The following is a 22943-nucleotide window of genomic DNA, read 5'->3' as shown; positions in this document are numbered from 1 at the left end:
CCATTCCCAGGGCGTTCATGCATTCATCCGATCATGCCGCCACCCTCATCCGGAATACGATGGTACGACCCAGGCTCCCCCTGCGGCCGAGTGCGGTGGTAGGCTCCGGCGGTAGCAGAGTCCCGTCCGGTCCCGCCCCGCCTCCCTCCGCCTTGTCATTGATGTTGTTGTTTTTGTCGCAGGAGCCGGAGGGAAGGCCGGGGCCGGGGCCGGGGCCGGGCTTTGGGCTGCGGCCGCCGGCGGCTGGGCCGGCGATGTCGTCGGTGTGCGGGGGGTCGGTGGGCGCCGGCTCCTTGCCCAGCGAGTTGGTGGTTCACATCTTCTCGTTCCTAGCGGCCCCCGACCGACTTCGGGCCTCAGCCGCCTGCTCGCACTGGCGCGAGTGCCTCTTCTACCCGGCGCTGTGGCCCCGGCTGCGCCTCAGCTTGCGCGTCTGCCCGGCGGAGCGGCCGCGCCTCGACTTCTTGATGCGCAAGTGTGGCTGGTTCGTGCGCGAACTCCGCGTCCAGTTTGCCGCTGACAATTATCCCAGCGGCGGCGGCGGCGGCGGCGGAAGCGCGAGTGGGGTCTGCCAAGAAACGGCGGCGGTAACGGCGGCGGTGGCCGAGGGGGAAGCGCCGCTCTGCCCTCGCTGGCTGGAGCTCCTGAGGACATACCTGGAGCTCGTGCTCTGCGTATTAAGCAGCGTCCGCAACAACAGGTAGGCGCTGACCCCCCCACCCCACGAGGGGCTCTGGGTGGGTGGGGAACAAAGGAGGCGGCGGCCGGGTTTCCCCCTCCCCGCCTTTCCACTACCCAAACTTTTTGCCCGCAAGGTTTCCTTAGGGTCGCGGAAAAGTTCTCGGATGGAGTTCAGACTACGGAGAAAAGCCACTTGTTCAGAGTGCCTGCCTCTCGCCCAGCGGAGGGAGCAGGAAGCGAGGGGAGGGGAGCGTGTGGCTGGCTTCACTAGGGAAACCCGACGTGAAAGAACACTGGGAAAGGAACACTCGTAGCATGTCGCCAACTGCAGGCGAGATCTCTGCTTGAAACGAGGGAGTTTTGCCTGCTGCTCCTTTTGCAGGGAACTTCAAGTAGTGTTGGGGAAGAAGGAGGGTCGTCGTCTTCTATCTTTGATGGGTCGTCTTTTTAAAAAAACGAGGGGCTTCTTTGGGCACCCTTCTCTATAAGGTGCCACCGGCTTTGATTGAATGGATTGTTACCCTGAGATTTGATCGATCATCGTCGGTATTTTAAAATACCTTCCTTTAAAAAAAAAAGTGTCCAATACTAATGGAAGCCAGCATCGGAACAAGTGGACTTATGGGCTGAAAAACATGAGGTAGTGCGTTGGTTAAGTATTTTGTGAATATTTATGCGCTACCTCCTGATTTTAGCCAAACGAAATCCTTCAAAACTGGAGAAAGTGGCTCGAAAGTCTCCATTTTAGTACAATTTCCAGATTAGTCACTGCAGACATCCTTTAAAGTCTCTTACGTTTTATTTATGTACTGTGTTTAATTTAGAGGCTGCCTAACTACAAACAATTCACACAACTCAAATAAATGTCCCGCGGAGAACTAACAAACATAGCAGCAAAATAACTACAAAGCACTGCAGCCACCTGAAGCCTGGGAGAACAGCCAGCTTTTCAAAGGCTTTGGAACATTGTTAGAGTGAAAGCTATATGCATCTTGGGAGGGCTGGTGGTAATATACCAGAAGGAAGTGGCTCAACATTTAGCTTACATAAGATGAGAGCTTTTTAAAAGGAAAACCGTATCCTATATGATTTAGTAAAGCATAAGCTCGCTTAGGCATTTGTTTTGTGTTCATCAAGGAACTCATCAAAGAACTCTTTAAGATTTCTAATCTTTCAAGGTCGTAACAAAGGATCCAAATTTATACAGTTATAAAGGCTGTTAACCTATCTTCTTCTTTCCATCTATATTTTCATTGCTGCTATATCTCCCTACTTCACCACAAATTAAAATGTCCTTTCAGTAAGATTGTGCTTTTCTTCTTCATGCTGTGCTTTTTTTTCTGTTGGAGATAAAACGAAATCTATTTTTCATAATTAATTAATTTCTGCCTTGGAAATGTAAGTCAATTATGTTACTACATTTTCCTTGGATTTTATATTTCCTAAATAAAATAAGTGGCATAATTGAACAAATAAATAGGAGACAGCTCTGAATCATACATTTCTAGCTTTATAGCTCAAGTCTTTTAGGTACTATGATGCAACAGCTTTTGTCACAAGAGATCATTAGATTTATCTGTAGTGCAACTTTTAAGAGTGAGTCAGGAATATATGTTCATAGCCCACCAAATTACCCATAGTTTTACCATCGTTTTTTTGCGGCTGCTTCACATTTTTATTTTATTGTGAAAAAGCTACAGTAAAACCACTTAATTCTAGAGTGAATCCATAAAATGAAGAAATCAAAAGGAAAGGTGGAGAAGACGACCACCAATAATAGTAAGCTGTCATAAGCAATGCATATAATAATCTTGCAATAAAACCTATACAAGTTGAGAATCTAAATTAAAAAGGTTCATTAGGCTAATCAAGCCACTATATTGGGATAAATAATTTGACAAAAAATTCCCAGGTCTTTGCAGCAAGTAGAAAAACACAAAGAATTTACCTATAAAACTATTACAGGGCTCATTTGTATCTCATGATTAACCTTGGTTATTAGCTATGTATCTCTTCATGTGTGAAGTTGATCTCTTCGGGTCATGTTTTTAGAACATGCTTCCAACATTATTGAGATAGCCTTGTCATAGGCAAAAAGATTAGTCTATTAAATTCACACACCATTAATTCTGCTGCAATTAAGATTACGGGGCAATCTTTGCTGCAGACAGATTGTAAATGCCATCAGATACAGCAAATAGGAGTCTAATAATGGATAAATGTTATTATTAGCCAAATATACTTATTCAGTAATAAGTTGATAGCTTTATCTTTTTTTAAATGCTGTAAGTTTTACAAAACATAAAAAGTACTAGTTTTATTAGAAAAATAGTGAAGTGTCTACTGACAAATTTTAAGAATCCTTATAGCCCTCTTCAAGTTTCACAGAGATATATTTACCTTCACAAATACAACACAAATGTATTTCTAAAACCCAGAAATTTAAAAGGAGGGAGGGTAAAGCATCTCAGGTCTAAAGTTGGAAAAATAAATAGTTGATGGGGGAATATTGCATACAGTCAATTTCATATTTTGTCTTTGAAATTTTCTCTTTTCAAAGCTGCTTTTTCCTTATAGAAAGGCGAGATCAGACCTTTTGTTTATAATGTACACTTATGCCCAAAGGTAACTAAACAGAGTTTTCTAGGCTATGTAGTGAACAAAAGAAATGTTGGCTTTAACTAATAAACAACATTATTCAGGTAAGTACAAAGAGTACAAATAAGTACAAAGAGATGATTTAATAAATCCTGAAAATAAGTTTGACTTAATTTTTTCTGTGAAATAAGAAATTAACACTCCCCACTATGTATGCCAATTTCAAGTGGCTTTAATCTCCTACTCTTATTAAAGGTAATTTATTGAGAAAAAACATAACCATGAAAACTTTGTTCTGCAACAACAATCGGCATGGTTGTACTATTAATGAGAAAAATCCTGTGGAATGTGATAAATCTCTAAGTAAATAACATAAGATTGCACCTTATTAAAAGTGATGGGATTGAAAAGATTTAGCCTTATTTATGTTTGAAGATAGTAGATTAATGAAAAAAAATGAATTTCAATAACTAGAATCAGGCTGCAGTATAACAAAATTGACAAATAAAGGGGGTCTGAATACTTTCTGAATATACACTGTATATTGCATAAATATAAAGAGTAAATGAATGTCTGGTTAAAATGGTTTTCTCTTTTCCTTTCCTTTCTTTTTCTCTTTCTCTTTTCCCTCTCTCTTTCACTTTCACTTTCTCTTGCCGAGGGCTTCATCTATGTCTCCTTACCTACTTCACAAGCGGTTTTACTGGATTTCAATCATTACTACACCTATTTTTACAGTTACAAAAATGATTAGATCACAGTGTATACTATAAGTGATGGACCATATTTAATAACCCAGAAGATCTCAATAAAAAAGCATAGATTGTTTTAAAAAAGCTTAAAATCAATAATTTGTTAATTATTAAATAGTGTCAAAAGTATAAATAAATTATAGTTATTGACAAGGAACAATCTCACTAGTTATACATTTTAAAAAATTGCACAAGAAATAACACTTGGAGACCAAAAATCAAATCCAGATTACAAACATAATCAACTGATTCTTAATGTAATTTCAGCTCACCTATCTAGATATTTACTTATAATCCCAAGATCTATCAATAGAAAAGAAGCTTTCACAGAACCTTCCTCTGGTTATATGCCAAAATAATTGATTTTTTACAGAAGCCAAGTTACAAGGGAATCTAGTGAGCAGCTAAAGTGTGTGAAGAAGGGGCTCTCCCAAAATGTGCCAGTTGTGCTACAGGAAAAAGGATGAAAGTAAATCAGTTAGCCCTTTTCTGTCATTGCTTTACTAAAAATCTAGTTCCTGTTAGAAAACAGAGACCCAAGAATTAGCAGACTATATTTAATTTTTTATATTAAAAAACAGCAGAATTAATTTGGTGGAAGACTTAAGACAAAATGAAATAGAACTTCAAGAAATTCCATATATTGCCATAATGTTTAGATATATTCCTTATCTTAAATTGGAAATAATTTCTTAATTCTGCTGTTAATATCCAACATTTTTAAAAGTTGCTTTTGAGTCAAGAGTATTTTTATAGCTGATGTTTAATTAGCATATTCTATGTCTCAGGATTTAAAAACATTCTGCATTCACATAATCTAGCTCCCAGTTTCTTACTCCTGTTACCTTAGGGACTGCAGAATTCTGGGTATGGTGTGATCTGAAATTAGCCTAATATGCCTTGAGTGGCATTTTTATACATTTTACTAGAAGAAGGTCCTGCTGAGGTTTATGGAATTATGTCTGAAATAAATAACATATACACACATACACTATTGTGGTCTAGCTAATAACCAACCATGCCAGTGCACAATTACATCTTCTATTAGACTGGAAGAGTATGGTAAATTATGTGCATTAAACTAAAGGATTTTTTATCTTGGGATATTTTAGAATTACCATATACAGGCAAGTGAATCTATTTTAATCTATTATACCATTCTTAACTCTTTAATATAGTCAGGATACATGATTCCCTGTGGATTAATTTTTACAGTACTAATCCTTAACAATAAAGAAAATGTAATTAAAGGAAGAAAATTCCTGTTAATTTTTGAAAATTAAAATAGCTAAGGAATTGAGATCATTTTTTCTATGCTTATCTTCATTACTATTTCTGTTTGTGTATCAATTTTGTCCATTGCTATTATATTTCTGCTTGGAATTTTTTTCAGATTTTGAAGAAAGCAAGTTTGGGAAAAATAATGAATCTCTGCCATCATATACAATAAATCTCCACTAGTTGTGAAAGCTTGCTACCATACATACATAATATCTTCCACACACAATCCCTGGCCCAATTGAGGAAAACAACGTTTTGTATTTACAAGAAAGAAAGAAAGAAAGAAAGAGTTATCTGGATTACCGATAGTTTCTGGCTTCCTTAGACAATTTTCATATATTGCCTCCTGTCATCATTAATTTTGCTAAAGAGCTGTATACAATAAGGCAGGGATCTTCAAACTTGACAGCTTTAAGACTTGTGGACTTCAACTCCCAGAATTCTTCCTCCAGTCATGTTAGCTCAGGAATTCTGGGAGTTGAAGTCCACAAGTCTTAAACTTGCCAATTTTGAAGACCCTTGTGATAACGCAACAACTTACCTCAAATGTGCTAATTTATAGAATGTGCCCAAAATCTGGGATCCATGATTTCCTTAGAATTAAAACTTGGCAAACTGTATAAAACATTTATGATGTAAAAACCATAAAACAGCAACCCATATAAATCATTAATTTTTCTATCCAGTTGGACAAGCTCTCAAGATTGTCATTTCTTTCTAGATATCTTTCTGGTAATGAATAGGAACGTGTTTCTCCCCCCCCCAAACCCCCCCCCCAAAAAAGTATTGCCCTCCTCTTCAGTGAAAGGATTGTATCAGATTTTGTTGGCTTCTCAATTCCAGGGTGTAAAATAGGCCATAAGTTGGATGACTGTGTCATACTATTAACTGCAGTCAATAGCAAAGGAACCAGTCAATATTAAAATAGGACTGCAAACTTCTTTACCTTTCTATTCTTGGTTAACCCTTCTGTGCCTGGCTTTTTTTTTGTAATGTATAATATAATGTTGAATATAACCAGGAATAAAAATTGAAAGTAGTGATGATTTGAAATTGGATGGACTGTAAATTATGTAGTACCCATAGTTTATGGAATTGTATACAACTTTCAGATGGCAGCACTGTTTTTCTAGAATCTGCTGTACCTGAGGCAAGAAATGCTAGTCTGCAGAGCTAAAAATAGTGATACTGCTTAGTGTTCTTAGATGCTAGCTGTTGCTTCTAATTAAAATATTCACATCTGGAGCTCAGTTTTCTACATCAAGCATATAAATCAGATATTAAAGCTAGCCCATTAAAATGTTTGGAAAGCAATTTATATAAGGCATATTTAAGACTATATGATGTGTTCAACACATTGTCACGATTTGAACATGGATTTATTTGCAAAATGTACATGTCTTTGAATCTGTGTTTTGATGCAATCTTTGGGAAAATTGAGATGGTTTAAATAGAGAAGTTCTGAATAATGTGAGCCCTTCCATTGTTGATAAACTTTAAACCCCAGTTCAGTCCTCTAACACAGCTAGTAATGAAGGGTTATCTATCAATATACTACCAACACTCTCATTCCTGTAATATTAAACTGACCATAAAACAGTTTGTGACATAATACAAAACATCATTAAAAATTCCTATGCTGATATTGACTGTTCCTTATGGGCTATTTTCAAGGCCCAACTTAATGTTTCCCAGTTTTCCAGTGAAGGTAATTCATTATAAACTGTCATTGTGAAAGGCATTGAGGAATCTGGTAAGAAAATATCTATGAAAGATGACACAACTGATCACAGGTTGTCTAAATACTATTAAAACTCTGGTTCCTGTGACCTTTAACTGGGTAAAACATGTACCACAGGGCAAAACGCTTTGAATCAAGTTACCCCAAATGGGCTAATTTATAAAATGAGTCCAAAATGTGGGACACATGACTCCCATAGAATTGAAGTTTGACATAATTTTTATGATAAAGCATTTTATGATACAATGCAAATGACATAAAAGATTTCCTATGATCAGTTCCTGATGCTTGAATGTGCCATACAGTTCAACATAGGCTACTTTCAAGGGAGATACAGCTTTGAATATCTCCCGGAATTTTTAAAGAACTTTTCAACTACATTAGAAGCTCTGGTATTGTTGAAGGCATTGAAGAACTTGGGGAAATTGTGGATGTTTCAGTGCTGCCACATTGCTGCTACTTCAGCTCTGCCAAGCTGCTACTGCTTCAGTTCAGTCAAGCTGCTGCTGCAGTCACATGGTGCTCATTTTGAATGTTTCCTGACTGTTTCCCAGCCACTCTCACAATCCCTTGCTCCCTCCTCCATCCAGCAGAAGTCCCTTACCTACCTGTTGGAAATTGCTAATTAGGAAAGTCTGAAATATAAATGCTTCTGGATTGGATGTTTTAATTGTTTCCACAGTTCCTAACAATACTCTATGGCAAGCGTACCAACAGAAACTGATTGTACTTACCAGACAGAGAAGTAATATATTTTCCTAAGAATTATTGTGAATGATTGTCTACCTGTGTGATATTATCTTGCATTTGATGAGAAGAATAGAGGAGTGGGTATGACTTGGAGTTTAGCTGCTACTCCAAAAGGATTACTTGCCTGCCAAGTTTTATAATTTTTTCAATGGAAAAGAGTATATGTAGCTTGAGTATATGAACGAGTCTATGAACTTGATTTTTAGAAGAGTATATGAACTTGATTTTTATTACCTAACTTGAGAATTTGGTTTCATTACCTAACTAGGTAACATAATTGCCAGTGTTAGGTTTGCTCCCTGTTTATATACAGTAGCTTTCCCATGTAGCTTTCTTATTAGTCGTTCCTTGATTAAGGTACTGTTTTCTGCTTGAGTGTTTGTCTGGTGTTAATCTCTGTTTATCTGGGTGTTGGTTGCTGGAGAAGATATGATCTGATCTTTTTGTTTCTTTTGAATGGTGTGTAAATGTAGTTTATCTCTATGTATCTATTGATGACTGATTTGTCTAAGTGCCAGGCTTCCAGGAATTCCCCATAATGTTTGGATTTCTTTTGGCCTAGGATGCTCATAGTTTCCAAGTCGAAACTATGGTTGAATCTATCCATGTGCCGTTGAGATTAAGGAGTGTTCATTGTTTAATCATTTTATAATCCTTAAATGGATTTCTACTCCTTTCCTTCTTCCTTCCCTGACCACTTCTTTTTCCTGTACTTTATCTGTACTCAAGTTTGTTTCTCCCTTTTTATCGTTTTGTGACAGTTAAACTCATCCCTGTTCTTATTTTTAGTAGTTTTTGCTTGAAAAGGAGGAAAGTGTGGGTGTTGGAATGATTTTGTGTAAGCAAGAGAGCTACCATATTCTATTTGCAAATTGAGATAAATTAATTTTATAAATGTAGTTTCTTATTTTAAGGCAGTTAATTTTAATTAGTAATTAAATTGTTATATAAAAGGTGAAACCAATGGTGGTTTTTACCTACATTTCCCACAATGAATGCATTCCTATCCTACATAGCCATTCTCTGTGTCCAAGGGTATCCTTTTGAGCTTTTTGATTTAACTTACCTGAATCTTTAAAAAATATTTCTAGACAATTTGGTTCACATACTGCAATGTTTCAATGTGTAATTAAAATTGCTATAGTTTATATTGATAGTTTACAGCATAGAAAGCAAAGCATCTCATCTGTAACTGGAAGAAAAAATCCTTTTCAAAAGCTAATAAAGGTTATCAGTCCATCATGAATATATATGCTTAATGCTAGATAAGATTTGCCAAAAAATGGTCCACAGCTTCATTGTTATAGTAGTTTTTAACCAGAGGCTGTGGCAGTCTGCAAAAGTGATTGAAAGAAATAACTGCTAAAATACTCTTTCCCACTTATTTTGAATTAATTTCATTTTGTGTATCGAATAGGCTGTTTGGGGAAAAGTCTGCCATTTTCAATGTGCTCTGCTACAGACAAATAGGCATAGCAAACAAATAATAGTAATGTAATAGGAGAACACTTCCATTAGTTTGTTGGTATAATTTTTTGTTGTTGTTTACATCCAGTCTTTCTGTAGGAATGGAAGCCGGTATACATAGCATTTCCCCTCCATAGTAACTCTGCAATGAACAATAGTTACTGGGCCAAAGCCCACCTGCTCAGCTTCCATGGCTGAGAGTGGATTTGAATAAGGGTCTCCCTAATTCTACTTCAAATCCTTAACCATTGCACCACAACATTATTACCTGAGTATATATCTATCCTTTCTGTAAATTTACTATATTTAGAGGAGTATCTGTATATTTTGATACAGATGATTCACAAAAAGAACATTTTAAATATTGTATTCTGCCTGATATGAGCTCATCAAAACTTTTGTCTTATGAAATCTTAATTTTGTCATTCAAATGCATATTGGTTTTAAAAAGAAAAAGATATACATGAAATGAGAGAAGTGTGTTGTCCATGTACGAGAAACAACCACAATAGCTCCAAAGTTCAGCCAGACTCTTCTAAGTGAGGGTTGTAGGTTCAGCCAAACTGAAACCTGGAATATCCTGGTTGTTTTAGGTTTCACCTGAAACAAAACTTGAGGGATCTTAATAGGATGCGAGAGTAAAGTTGGTGCATCTCACTTCCTCTTCTACCTGGCCCATACAACCCTCAATTTTCCCTCTCCTTCTCCCTTACTTTTCCTTAGCAATGCATCAGCATGTCTTCCACTGCCAAGCATTCCCAACTTGCACACTCTTGCCCTGATCTTCTTTTGGCTTCTCTTTCCTTGCTAATCTTGGACTACTGACCATCTCTTGTTCCAGGTCTATATCTGGACCAAGCACCTATGTTCTAGTTCTGTATCTAGAACTACCCGTTCTGCATATGTAAGGTTTTGGACACCCTAAAAAAGAGAAATGTTTTTGAGGTAAATCGACAAATAGATAATTAAAATGTAAGATTTTTTCCCCTTTTGAATTTTATTTTATTTTTCTAAATAGGAATCTTCAGAAATTAAGTCTCTTTGGTGATATAAGCATTCTGCAACAACATGGAATTATATCAAATACATACCTCAGCAAAGTAGATCCAGATGGCAAAAAGATTAAGCAGTAAGTTATCTGCATCATTTTACTATAGCAAACTCAATGCATTGTTTCATATAAACAATTGTAAATACAATGGTTTTACAAAGCCATTACATAGTTACAGATCTAAATTGATTGTGATTTTGCAGTATCTGTATTACGTACACTGTTAGTTATTATTACTGGCACTGCGCAGCTCTTTTCAGAAAGTAGCCATAAAGCAAGACTGAATGGTAGATATAATTAGTAATGTGTATATGTGTATATAATGCCACATTACAGGTAGTCATCGGTTTACAATCACAATTGAGCCCAAAATTTTTGATGCTAAGTGAAACATTTCTGAGTTTTGCCCTATTTTACAATCTTTCTTGAGACAGTTATTAAGTTAATCACTACAGTTAAGTTAGTAACATCGTGGTTAAGCTTGTCAAAAGGCCTCAAAAGGTGATCACATAACCCTGGGACACTGCAACTGTCATAAATACGAGTCAATTGCCATACATCTAAATTTTGTTCAAGTGGCCATGGGTCTACAACTTTTGCAAATTTGAAAAAAAGTCATAACTCACTTTTTTCAGTGCTACTCTAACTTTGAACAGTCATTAAATGACTTGTTGTTTTATCTGTATGAGCTGTCTATGGCCGCATGGTGCCCATGAATGTGGGTTGCACATGCCTGGACTATACATTTATTTAATCAATTCCATTCCTGTTGCAAGACCTTTTCTGAGCAGGCCTGCAAAAATGTTATGCGATCTATAAAGTAAGTGCAAGGAAATTTGAGTGCAAAAATTCTTTAGCAGTGACTTTCAAAAATTTACGTAAATCTAGCAACTTTATGTCATATGCAGAATATTCATCTGGATGTTGAAGAGAAAGATATGAAACAGTATTGTTTTCAGTGGAGTAATACTGAACATATAATTAATGCTAGTTGAAATTTTGAATTGTTTCTGAGAATCAATCAGCGTATTTCATTGCTTCCAGTGAGTTGAATATTAAATAATAAGCAAATCAGCAAAAATTGTAGCTTTACTCACAATCTTTCTCACAGAGTATCTCATTGCCTATTCTAACCAATTATTTCAAAAGGATATTTTGTAAGCTTTGAGTAGTTATTGCATAGCTACAGATACAATTAATTTATCCATAAACACTTTATAGAGATCTTGTAATACAGAGTTCCCCAACCTTTCCAGCTTGGCGGACAAGTGGGGGTCGGGGAGAGAGGGGATGTTTTTGTCCAAGTAGCAAGTAAGAATGCGGGCAGCTCCATTTGTGTGAACAGCAGGCACGCGTGCCCACTGCTCATGAAAATGGAATATGTGCACATACACTTGCCAGCTGCTTGTGCCAGTGGGGATGTGTGTGCATGCACTCACCCACTGCTCATGTGAGCACTTTCTTCCACTGCTTCCATGGCTGCTTCCATGGCTTATGGTGAGCCACGACCCAGGAGTTGGGGATCCCTGTTGTAATACCTCCCACATAGTGCAGTAAAGGATGCAAGCATCGCTGGATTCCTATTTTCCATCAATGATAAAATCTTGGGCCATATAGAATTTTGTTCCAGAATCTTTCATCTTGCAAAAACATACAGTTGTGTGTGTTTGCAAGAAACTGTGATATAAATGGTGTATCACCATTCAAACCTTATTTGATTGTGCTTTTACTAGTTTTAAGGGAGAACAATGATTATTCTCAAACTGACAGGAGCAGGGGTGGGATCCTACCGGCATAACAACCGGTTCAGTGAGCGTGCGCTTTGCTGAGCACACGTGCATAATACTTGCAAAACAACTTCTGCAAGCAATCACCAACTCCTGCTGATGAGCGGCACTTAGCTGTGCTACGCAAAGCAACTAAGGTAAGAATAAAGGACAGGCTAGATCAGGGGTTGCCAACCTTTTGGACCTCAGGGACCACCAAACTCATAATTTTAAATCCCGCGGACCACTAATATGAATTTTGACTGACGGTGGCTTCCTGACGTTTTCCCAGGGTCTCTGCAGAAAGCAGCAGAGAACTTGGGGAAAATCCTCCCAAAAGCCTGCAGGAAAATTCCCCACCCCTTTTTTCTACCAATCAATCATTCTTTATTTGGGATTGTAGGATACCGTCTCCAGATCCGTTCTCCCGGGGGGGTGGGGGGGACTTTTGGCTCCATGCAAGGAAAGCAGCAGAAGCAGCAGAAGTCTTTCTTTCTCTCCCCCAAACTCTGCCAGAGAGACTTTGTGAGACTTGTCATGCCGGCGCAGCCTCTTGGAGCAGGAGACCTTGCAGAGTCCTAAAGACTCATTTCTGGCAGAGTTGGGGGGAGAGAAAGAAAGACTTTTGCTGCTTTCCTTGCGTGCAACCAAAAGCAGAAGCAGAAAGAAGCAGCCCGGTGGCCAGGCCCGGCGCGTGGGGCAAGTTCCCCCCTTCGCCCTTTTCCCCTCCCCTCACTACCTCGTGTTGTTTGCAATGCAAGCGACGCAAGCCTTGTGTTCCCACGGGCCATGTGGGCAGTGCAGCCTTGTGTTCCTGCACAGCCTGGATAAATTGCTTTGGGGGTGACATTTGTCTGCGGACCACCAACATTTTCTCATGGACCACCAGTGGTCCCCGGCCCACGGGTTGGCGACCACTGGCCTAGAGCCCAGGCGGGCCCAACTGAAGAAAAGAAGATCTTCAGAGAGAACCAGTTCAGTGTCAGCTGATCTTCGGACCTACCGGTTCTATAGAAACGGGCCAAACAGGTAGAATCCCACCCCTGGACAGGAGGGAAGTTCAGAAGTAATGTAAGAAAGTATTACTTTACAGAAAGAGTAGTGGAATCTTGGAACCAACTTCAGCAGAGATAGTAGATCAGTCATCAGTAACTAACAAGTTGGACAAAAATTAAAACATAAAAATAAATAAAATGCAAAAATAATAAGTGCATAAATTAAACAGAAAACAAACTCAAAGCACAGATTCAATGGACCATTAAGTCTTTTTCTGCCATTAGTTTTCTGTTTCTCTGTTTCTAGTATAGATTTTTATTTTGAAGATATTTGTATTTTCCAGAGAGCTGTAATTTATATGCCTGTTTGCAGCTTTCCAAACAAAACTTTGCATGCAGTTTCAAAACTTTCTGATACGGACTAATTACATGGTTGGATTCTGATCACCGTTCAGTCATAAGGCTTGTTTGCTTGCTGTCAGCTACTTTTTGGACTTTCTTCATAGAGTAATTAGAATCAGGGGTGTGTTTCAAAGATTTTTCCTACCGGTTTGGAGCTTGCTTCGGAACTTGCTTTGCATGTGCATGTGCCAATCGCATGCTTTCCGTGCGCATATGCAGTGCTCAAACTCCACCCTCTGAATCGAGGCTGGTGAGCTGCGCAGGCTTGCCTGTCACATGTGCATGCCAAACACACAAATTGTGAGCATGCAGGGCTCAGAAACAGCCCTTCCCTGGTGAGCTGTGCTGGTTTTTAGCTCAGCTGAGGCACAGCAATCCGCTCTGCTGCACGAATCAGCTGAGCTAATAAACAGCAGCATATAGGAGAGGTGAGAGGTAAGAGCAGGGACAGGTGGGCGGGGCCAGTCAAAATTTTCCCTACCGGTTTGTCAGGACTGGTCAGAACCAGCTGAATACCACCTCTGATTAGAATGCAATGTAGGCTAGAAAATCATACCCAACAGTTTGATTTTCTTAAGGAAAGAATGTTGTAATTTTTATCACCATTGTCACATGGACTACATATATAAAAAAACAGTTTGTTATTACTATCTCTCTAACGCTTTAAGGTGAACACATTGACAAAATAAACAAGTTCACAAATGTTCAATTATGACTTGAAAGTGAATATTACAAAACATTATGACTTTTTATCAGGAAATGTCACATCCACCTGTTTATATTCAAATCAATTGGTACATTGAATAATTTCACTTTGGGATATTATTTAAATGAGAAATGTTGATATCATGAAATAGATAGGTAATGTTATTTAGTTCATCAATTTGCATTTGTAGGAGTTCTACTTGTGTATAACTGAGCATATATTGAATAAAAAAGGGGAACAGAGCAAATCAGAATGCAGAATTCCAGAAGGCAAACATTGATTTTATGATATGTTAATTTAAAATAGAGCAATTGAGGAACTTAAATTCTGAACCAACAAGTGGATTTTCACAGAATAGTATGGCAGTACCATTTCTACCTCCAACATTTAAATATAGCAATTCTGTAGACAGTGCAACATGGGAGAACAGTATAATTTTCTTGCTTACCTGTTGTGTCTGAATTTATTATGAAAGGTTTAAACATTTGCTTTTTTTTCTTGTAGAATACAGCAGCTATTTGAAGAAATTTTGGGAAACAGCCGGCAACTGAAATGGTTGTCATGTGGGTTTATGCTACAAATTGTAACACCCACATCATTGTCATCTCTCTCAAATTCCATTGCTAGCACCATGGAGCACCTGAGCCTACTGGATAACCACATTCCGGGTAATACCACTCTTATCACAGCAGTTGAAATGGAGCGCTTTATCAATCTACGCTCGCTTGCCTTGGATTTCTGTGATTTTACAGGAGAAATGGCGAGAGTTTTGGCTGACAATAACCATGTGCCTTTGCATCGACTTTCTCTTCTGGTCCACAATATTTCTGTAATGCACAAATCCTTGGAGAACATGCCAGAAGATGAAGATTGGAAAGCCCTAACACGCAACAGCACTAATCTTCGGGTCTATATAATAGCTTTTGATATCAAGAGTGATGACATGTTAAGGATTCTTAAACCTAGTATCCCACTGGAAAGGATCCATTTTGACAGCTACATTACTTGCGTTTCAGGCGCTGTTGTTGATCTCATATCTAGGCAGTATGATAAGTTCCTCACTCACTTCATATTAATGAATGATGTGATAGATATGTCTGGCTTCCCAGATCTCAGTGACAACCGGACCGAAGATCCATTGGTTTTATTGGCGTGGAGGTGCACAAGGTTATCTCTTCTGGCAATACATGGTACGCAATTCCATAGGTGAAAAGCATTGATCACTTAGAAAATCACTTAGCATTGATCACTAGTATATGTGTACAGATACACATTATAATTTCAGAACTATTTTTCTTATGAGAAAGAAAACTTACATAAAGAGTATAAAGAGGAATTAAGCTTCCCATTGGCTTTAGCACACTGTATTATGCATATATATATTAGGAATTAAAAGTGCAGAAATTGTTATAATCCAAGGCTGAGACAATTGCAAAACAATCAAATTGGAAGAAAGGAACCATAGCTTAAAAATTACTTGTTTTTGTTTTATATATTACTGTTTGCTTTTAAATAACTTCCAGCAAGTCTTAAGACAACTGCCTGCTTTATCTAAAATTCTTGTGTGCTGTGCTAATAGAGCAGCTTGCTTAATGCATATGTATAAATGATAAATTTATTGACACAAATTACCTAGATATATTATTTTAATAAAAATTGGTAACAAAAGAGTAAAAGCCAATTTGATCACGAATTTAGAGGACTGTCAAATGAGAAGATTATTAGATGGAAAGGAAAGCAATAGCAAGGCATTAGTTGTTTGATGTTAAATCCCTAGAATAGGGAGGGAGGAAGCAAACTGAAATCCAGTAAAATAATGTGTGGTTTTGTGTTTCAGGTTATACTGTTTGGGCTCACAACCTGATTGCCATTGCTCGTCTTCGTGGGTCTGATCTGAAAGTGCTTGAAGTCACTGAAGAAAGCATTGATTTTGACAATGGTGAACTGGCTGATCAGGATGTAGATCCAGTTCATAATCTCATTGAGCAGGTATCCCTTGGATTGGGTCGACCCTGGCATGCAGTCATGGACATAGAATTGCTCAGTGTGTTTACTGAGCCAACTCGTCATTTTTACAGAGAAATGCAAAGCTTCAGTGAAGGCATTTAGTTCTCTTTATTTACAGTTCCTGTGGTTACATATGCAAGTAGGGTCCTATTATGTTTTTCAGTAGTGTGAATTAACCCCTCTTGTGCTGTGTTTAATCAGTATTAGCTATATAGAATTATATATGTATATTCTACTTCTTGATCAAAGAACGTAGTCGGGTATTGTTTAGAAGCTGAAAGTGGCAATGTTTAGGGCTTTCACGGTTAATGGACTGTCTACAAAACAAAACAAAACTCAGATGAGGCTGAAGGTTATCGTGAGATTGCCAGCTAACTTTCTTTTTGTACTGAGTAACTCTGCAACTTCACTGATTTTACTATTGTCGGAGTTTTTTTGTGCTCAGAAGCCAAAAATCTTTTTACTATTCATAGCCCGGTGAATGCGGTCATTGTCATGTAAATTGGTAGCATGCTACTTAAGCTTTTTTTTTAAATCAAGATGATCAATACCATTTGCTGTAAACCTTGCTTTGATTTTACATACAATATCTGAAGCATGAATTTCTGCCATTCTGCAATCTCCTCCTTAAATATGAACAGTAGTTTCTTGCACTGTGTAGCTTATTCAGAGGTTTACCTGACTCTGAAGGCTATAAGCTGTAGTTTCACTGTAAATTAATTATATCTTCTTTTTCTCGTGTTCTGTCAGCTTCTCTGTCCAGTTAGCTTCGGGCCCAGGTTTGAAAAGAAATGTTAAGATTATACACTCCGGTGGGGTAAAACCCTAACAATTTAGATATAAATTTATAAGTCTACTTTGCTTGCAAACAAACATTAGTCGTGAAATCCCTAGCAACTAAGTCACTGGATTCTCTCTGTCAGCGCCTGTGTCAGCTGCCAAAGAATAGATTAAAATGAAGAAGTGCCCACATGCTGGCAGGGGCAGGCCAATTTTTGGCCAGCCAGGTACTGCTAGATTGTAATATATAAGGTCGAATTTCGACCTGTGGTACACAGCTGTGCTGTGGCTCAGTCAGCAACCTCAGAACTCTTAAACATGCACCTGTTTCACTGTGAATAGTGAATGTAAAGAAAGGAAAAGAAACCGATACAAACCTTGTTCTATCACAGGTATGAGCTGCTATGATGCATGAAGAACATTCCATGAAGTATGTTTTAAAATCTTGTTATATCTGAGAGGCTTTAAAAGCCGATTTAAACTGTTTCAGGGCAACCGCGGTACAGACGTGGTCTCTGTGAGACTTCCACCTGACCCAAGTTTTAAGTGGTACGAATGTTGTGCATTTAACGTTAAGGACAGTCTGCAATAATAAAGTAAGTGGCCAACGTGGGTGCCCAGCAGTGCTGAGACCTGGCTGCCATATTGTAAGCTTTGGAAAACACAATTTATGCAACAGATGTCCAGATATGATTCTATTTATGGAAAAGTTTATATGTGTTTTACAAATGGTTTTACCATCTTATATTAAAATGACCTTTGACAGGTGTGCGCTGTTTTGTCTCCAGTGAGCACATACCATGCGGATTTTATATGTACATCAGTAGAGTGAATCCACTGGCACAGTGTGTGTATATGCCAGATGTGGTGAGATTTTATCTTATGTGATCAGAGTAAGGTAACTCCTGACAGAAAATGTAAGGAAACCAGCTGAGTGTTTGACTTGATGACTGATGTTGTATGGTTTATGTTAAATGTATATTCTTTTAATCAACGAATAAAGCATCAAAATTCATCATTGTTAGGTACTTTATTATAGCAGCATGCTATATTTCCTATTGGCTCTATTGAACTATTCCATCTCTAGTGATTAAGTCAAGAATGCTTTGCACATCGGCATCTTACAATGTGTGCGCTTGGCAACCTGCATATATTTTCAATGGTCACAGCAGCCCGCAGTTATATGATTGACATTTGCAACCTTCACTACCAGCTTCTGACAAAGTCAGTGGGGAAGTAAGCAGGAAGCTGCAAGTTATGGTAGTATGATGTTGCATTTAACTACCTGCATTTAACTTAACAAGGGAGGATATGTTCCAGATGCTGTCAGTTAAAGATTTTCAACTGGCAGGGTCTAAGAAGAGTCCCTTCTTTGCTGTTGCTCTCACCCTGTGGAACATCTTGCTCCCAGAAGTGAGTTGCGCCCCCACTCTCTGGCCTTCAAGGGCATCAAGGGATCTCCCAACTTCACTTGGAGACTTTGAAGCAATTATTCTTCCTTAATCCAAACTATCTAGCAGGATTGTTGTGATCAAAAAAATGAAGGAACAAGAGCTATGTATATGTTATCACCCTGAACTCAAAGAAAAGTGAGCCAACAATTTTCATGTATAAATTAAAAATAGAAATAGTGTTAATTTTTATATACTGCAATGCAAAGTTATATGCTTCAAATTTCAAAAAGCAGTTCATAAGCTGCAAGGCATCAGAAGGAATAAGATTAAGCGATCATCCTTTTGATTATTAAAAAGGCATTCTTTCTTGAGCAATGCAATGAACCTCCCAAATTCTTGAAGTAACATGCCTGTCCATAAAGCTTTAGTTCACATTAAGAAGAAAAGATGGTAACACTGGTCTTAGTGTAGGATATTATTACATACTTATTATAGCAGTAACAGATAATCAGAGTTGGAAGGGACCTTGAAGGTCATCTAGTCCAACCCCCCGCTCAAGCGGGAGACCCTGCACCATTTCTGACAGATGGCAGTCCAATCTCTTCTTGAAAGTCTCAAGTGATGGCACTCCCACAACTTCTGAGGGCAAGGTGTTCCATTGGTTGATTGTTCTGTCAGAAAGTTTCTCCTTATTTCCAGGTTAAATCTCTCCTTGTTCGCTTTCCATCCATTATTCCTTGTCTGGCCTACAGGCGCTTTAGAAAATACCTTGACTCCTTCCTCTCTGTGGCAGCCCCTCAAATATTGGAAGACCGCTATCATGTCTCCCCTGGTCCTTCTCTTTACTAAACTAGCCAAGTCCAGTTCCTGCAACCGTTCGTTGTATGTTTTAGCCTCCAGTCCCCTAATCATCCTGGTTGCACTTCTCTGTACTTTTTCTAGAGCCTCAACATCTTTTTTATAATGTGGTGACCAAAACTGAATGCAGTACTCTAGGTGTGGTCTTACTAAGGCTTTATAGAGTGGTATTAATACTTCCCTTGATCTTGACTGTATCCCTCTGTTAATACAATTTAGGATTGCATTAGCTTTTTGGGCTCCTGCTGCACACTGCTGGCTCATATTTAGCTGGTTGTCCATTAAGACTCCAAGATCCCTCTCACAGTTACTGCTATTGAGCCTGGTTTCACCCAGTCTATATGTGTACTTTTTATTTTTTTTGCCTAAGTGTAGGACTTTACTTTTCTCTACATTGAATTTCATTTTGTTAGATACGCCCCAGTGTTCTAGTCTGTCAAGATTTATCTGGATCTTGAGCATATCTTCTTGGGTGTTAGCTATTCCTGCCAGCTTAGTATCATCTGCAAATATGGTAAGTTCCCCGTCTATTCCCTCATCAAAGTCATTAAGATATTGAAGAGTACTGGGCCTAAGACGGAACCTTGTGGCACCCCACTGCTTACTTCCCTTCATGTAGACTTAGACCCATTAAGGACTACTCGTTGAGTACGGTTTGTCAGTCAGTTGCGAGTCCATCTACTGGTGGTGCTATCTATTCCACATTTTTCTAGTTTACTAAGAACTAGGTTGTGGTCTACTTTGTCGAGTGCCTTGCTGAAATCTAAATATATTATGTCCCCAGTATTTTGCTGGTCTACTAATTTAGTCACTATCTTGAAGAATGAAGTAGAAAAACAGTGCAGATACTCCCCGAAATACAACTGCAATAGAGCCTGCCCATTACACTTGTATATTGCAACAACTTTTTTTGCAGCAGCAGCCATTTTCATGACAGTCATTAAGAGGATGTCACAGTTGTTAAACAAATACACCAGTTATTAAGCAAATTTCGCTGTTTACTATGGTGTTGATGTTTCTGAAAATCCTTCAGTTTTTGGCAAAATCATCGTAAAACAGGTGACCATGGAATGCTGCAAATACTGTAAATGCAGCTGTGTTGTCAAGTGTCCAAAGTACCCCTCCCAGTGGGGAACTTTGGAACTGGATCTTAATTCCCTTTTTTTCCAGATAAGTCATAACTTTGAATGGTCGCTAAACAAACTGTCATAACTTGAGAACTAACTACACAAAACTTTATGAGGATTGTCATGGAATATACTTTCAGAATTGATTTTAAAAAAAGAGGACAATGACTTTTATTAAATAATCAAAATATTACAAATTATTAAAACCTTTTTATTTTTTAACACCTGCATTTCACCATAATATTCATTTTCACGTGCATTAATTTTTTATGAGACCAGGTGTAGTCAAAAAGACAGCTAGAGAATGCTTATTGGACTAAATTTTACATCTAGATAAGCAAAATAAAAATATTTAAAAGTTGCTGCTGTACAGTTATAATTTATTCACAGTCAAACCAGTATTTACAGATCACTCTCCTGAGAATTACTCTATTCAGCTTCAATTTGAGCAATAATAGAGTGGATTAAGTAACAAGTTACTTCAGTTGAGAAGAAATAATTCATTCAAGAGAATTGTCAAGAACAAAATGACACTCAACCAGTTTCTTCTTGTGATTCTTGATTATCTGTAGATGATACAGTTGACAGCTGTGTTAACTCAGCAGAAACCTCATTTCTGTTATCAGATAGTAGTTGTGGAGGGGGAGGAGGGAACAGGCCAGCCCTTGGAGGAGGTGGATATTGTGAAAAAGGCCTCATAGGAAATGGACCTCTCACTGTTCAAAGAGAATTATCAACATCTTTTTTAGTTTGAATTTAGAGCAAAGCTAGTTATATTGTACATACAATTCAAAACTGGTAACAAAAACATTTTTAAAAAAATCTCATTAAAAGAAAGATTAAAACAATGTTTCACTCTCTCAAAGCTGCCTTTGCCAAACTGATGTTCTCTCAATATAATGAACTCTAATTCCCATTAAATCAGGGAATATGAAGAAAGCATCAATCTGAAACTTGGTCTGAATTCATGATCCTTTTATCAAAGGTGCATTTTAGTTCATTTTGCTACACTTGCCTGTTCTCATATCCATCCGCCTATCCCCTCACCCATCATCTGATTTAAAAGGTGATTGTTTCTAAGTGATTTTTTAACAATACAAAGACATTAAATAATGCAAATTAATACGATTCAATACAATATAATATTACTGAAATTCCTAGCAAAAATCTCTCATAATGCATTGTAACAAAACAAAAACAGATCTTCAAGGCTTTCCCCCATCTAGGCCTCCACAGCCTCCAAGGAGGAGAAGGAACCTTGATAGCATTTCTTGGATAGTCTGAGGTCACCTTAAACAGCTTTGGGACAGAGCATAGGGACCTGGCACATGGCATCTGGGAACAACACGGAGGCATCTTTCCCGAAGAATCTTTAAGAATGTGCCTTAGGAAAGAGTTTTAAACTAGGAAAGAAAATCATGTATCAGAGGCAATTGGGCAAATTAACTGGTATTAAATCTCAAAAGTAAGGAAATTGGACTGTTCTATTAAATCTAACAGAAAAAGATATATCAGATCCAGATACATCTATTTCTTCTTGGACTGTGCCTCAATTTATTACGGTTTGCGAATGTTTTACTAGAAATTTATTTAGTATTTAGAAACTAGTTACTTACTTGGTAATAGAGGATGTGGCAAACCAGCAAAATCCCTTGGAAAATATTCCTGTGAACCATATACAGAACTAGGAGGTACTGGTGGAAACGGAGGACCTCTTCTCATGAAAGATCCCCTTGGATCCATTGACATTAGAGGACCTCTCAAAAATGGAAGTGGTGGTGGCACAATTCCTGGTCCTAAGGTTTCGTTTTCAGGGGGAAGAGACTGATCGTGTATATGGTACGTATTCTGTAAAAAAAGAAATGTAGGCAAGTTAACTTTGAAAAGCACCTGTCATTTACATGTGCTTTTTGAAAGCAGACTAGAGTAGAAATGGAATCCAAACCAGAGACACAAACCAAAAACAATGCATTCATAAGCTTCAACTGAGAAAACATTAATTAAAATAAGATACAATGGAGTGGGTCACAAACGAGAGAGTACAGTGAAAACTTCTGGGTTAAGTGAAGGGCGGGATTTTCATTCAGTCACCTTTTCCTCTGGGCCCCCAAGCCATCCCTGCATCTGTACCCTCAATCAAGAACAGTTTTCCGATTCAAAAGTGAGAAACAGCAAAAAATTGCCTTTTCTCTCCTGAGAGCACAACTACCAAATAAGGATGGAATCTAAACCCTTTTCTTTATAGGAAATGCAGCCCAGTCATCATCAGAGAACTATTTTTACTTCATGTTTTTTCTTTCCTTTTGCTTTTTCAGTTATAACATTATTCAGTTATAGAAGCACTATTTGAATTAACATTTATTCAGTGTCAGAATATGGAAGCATTCATATAAATGAAAATAAATACAAAATACAAATTATACAAAAATAGTTCCAGCACTGCAATTTTCAAATTTAATTTTTTTCTCCGTTTTTCTGTGTTTTACTTACACTGTCGTTTGAATGATCTCTTAATTCATCTCTACTCAAGTCCATTCTTAAGTTATTTTCAGATGATGGTCCATCTGGATGTGAAAGAAAGGAATAT

The 22943-nt window shown here is 38.0% G+C and overlaps 2 protein-coding genes across 6 annotated transcripts in view; one reads left to right on the top strand and one right to left on the bottom strand.

Moving 5' to 3' along the window:
• Positions 1-59: 59 nt before the first annotated feature.
• Positions 60-17992, top strand: FBXO33 (F-box protein 33). 2 transcript variants are annotated; one of them, XM_087921929.1, is made up of 4 exons: positions 60-700; positions 10289-10399; positions 14695-15380; positions 16028-17992. In XM_087921929.1, the coding sequence occupies exons 1-4, from the start codon at positions 60-62 to the stop codon at positions 16297-16299; spliced, it is 1710 nt and encodes a 569-aa protein (XP_087778055.1). In that variant the 3' UTR covers positions 16300-17992. The 2 variants fall into 2 exon arrangements, with proteins under 2 accessions (XP_087778055.1, XP_026567259.2); XM_026711474.2 differs by lacking the exon at positions 10289-10399 and having other exon boundaries at positions 128-700.
• A 2554-nt stretch (positions 17993-20546) lies between these two features.
• The window catches only part of MIA2 (MIA SH3 domain ER export factor 2), a 54550-nt gene continuing 52153 nt past the window's right edge, over positions 20547-22943 (bottom strand). For all 4 annotated transcript variants that reach the window (XM_087921924.1, XM_087921927.1, XM_087921926.1 and 1 more), the window contains 3 exons: positions 22847-22920; positions 21973-22204; positions 20547-21072 (listed from right to left, as the gene is read on the bottom strand). In XM_087921924.1, the coding sequence (XP_087778050.1) occupies positions 20891-21072; positions 21973-22204; positions 22847-22920 (488 nt within the window). In that variant the 3' untranslated portion in view covers positions 20547-20890. The remainder of the gene's footprint in view (positions 21073-21972; positions 22205-22846; positions 22921-22943) is intronic.

Source organism: Pseudonaja textilis, chromosome 1, assembly GCF_049901715.1.
Source record: "Pseudonaja textilis isolate UNSWEBS1 chromosome 1, rPseTex1.2, whole genome shotgun sequence".
Classification (NCBI taxonomy): domain Eukaryota; kingdom Metazoa; phylum Chordata; class Lepidosauria; order Squamata; family Elapidae; genus Pseudonaja; species Pseudonaja textilis.
Note: the sequence above shows the minus strand (reverse complement) of the source record. Positions and strands in the feature narration are given on the sequence as shown.

Excerpts from the sequence above, each read along its gene's own strand:
- FBXO33 (XM_087921929.1), top strand. The coding sequence starts at position 60 with ATGGTACGACCCAGGCTCCCCCTGCGGCCGAGTGCGGTGGTAGGCTCC. Across the intron at positions 10,400-14,694 it reads GATGGCAAAAAGATTAAGCA|AATACAGCAGCTATTTGAAG; the intron begins GTAAGTTATCTG and ends TTTTTCTTGTAG. Across the intron at positions 15,381-16,027 it reads ATCTCTTCTGGCAATACATG|GTTATACTGTTTGGGCTCAC; the intron begins GTACGCAATTCC and ends TTTGTGTTTCAG.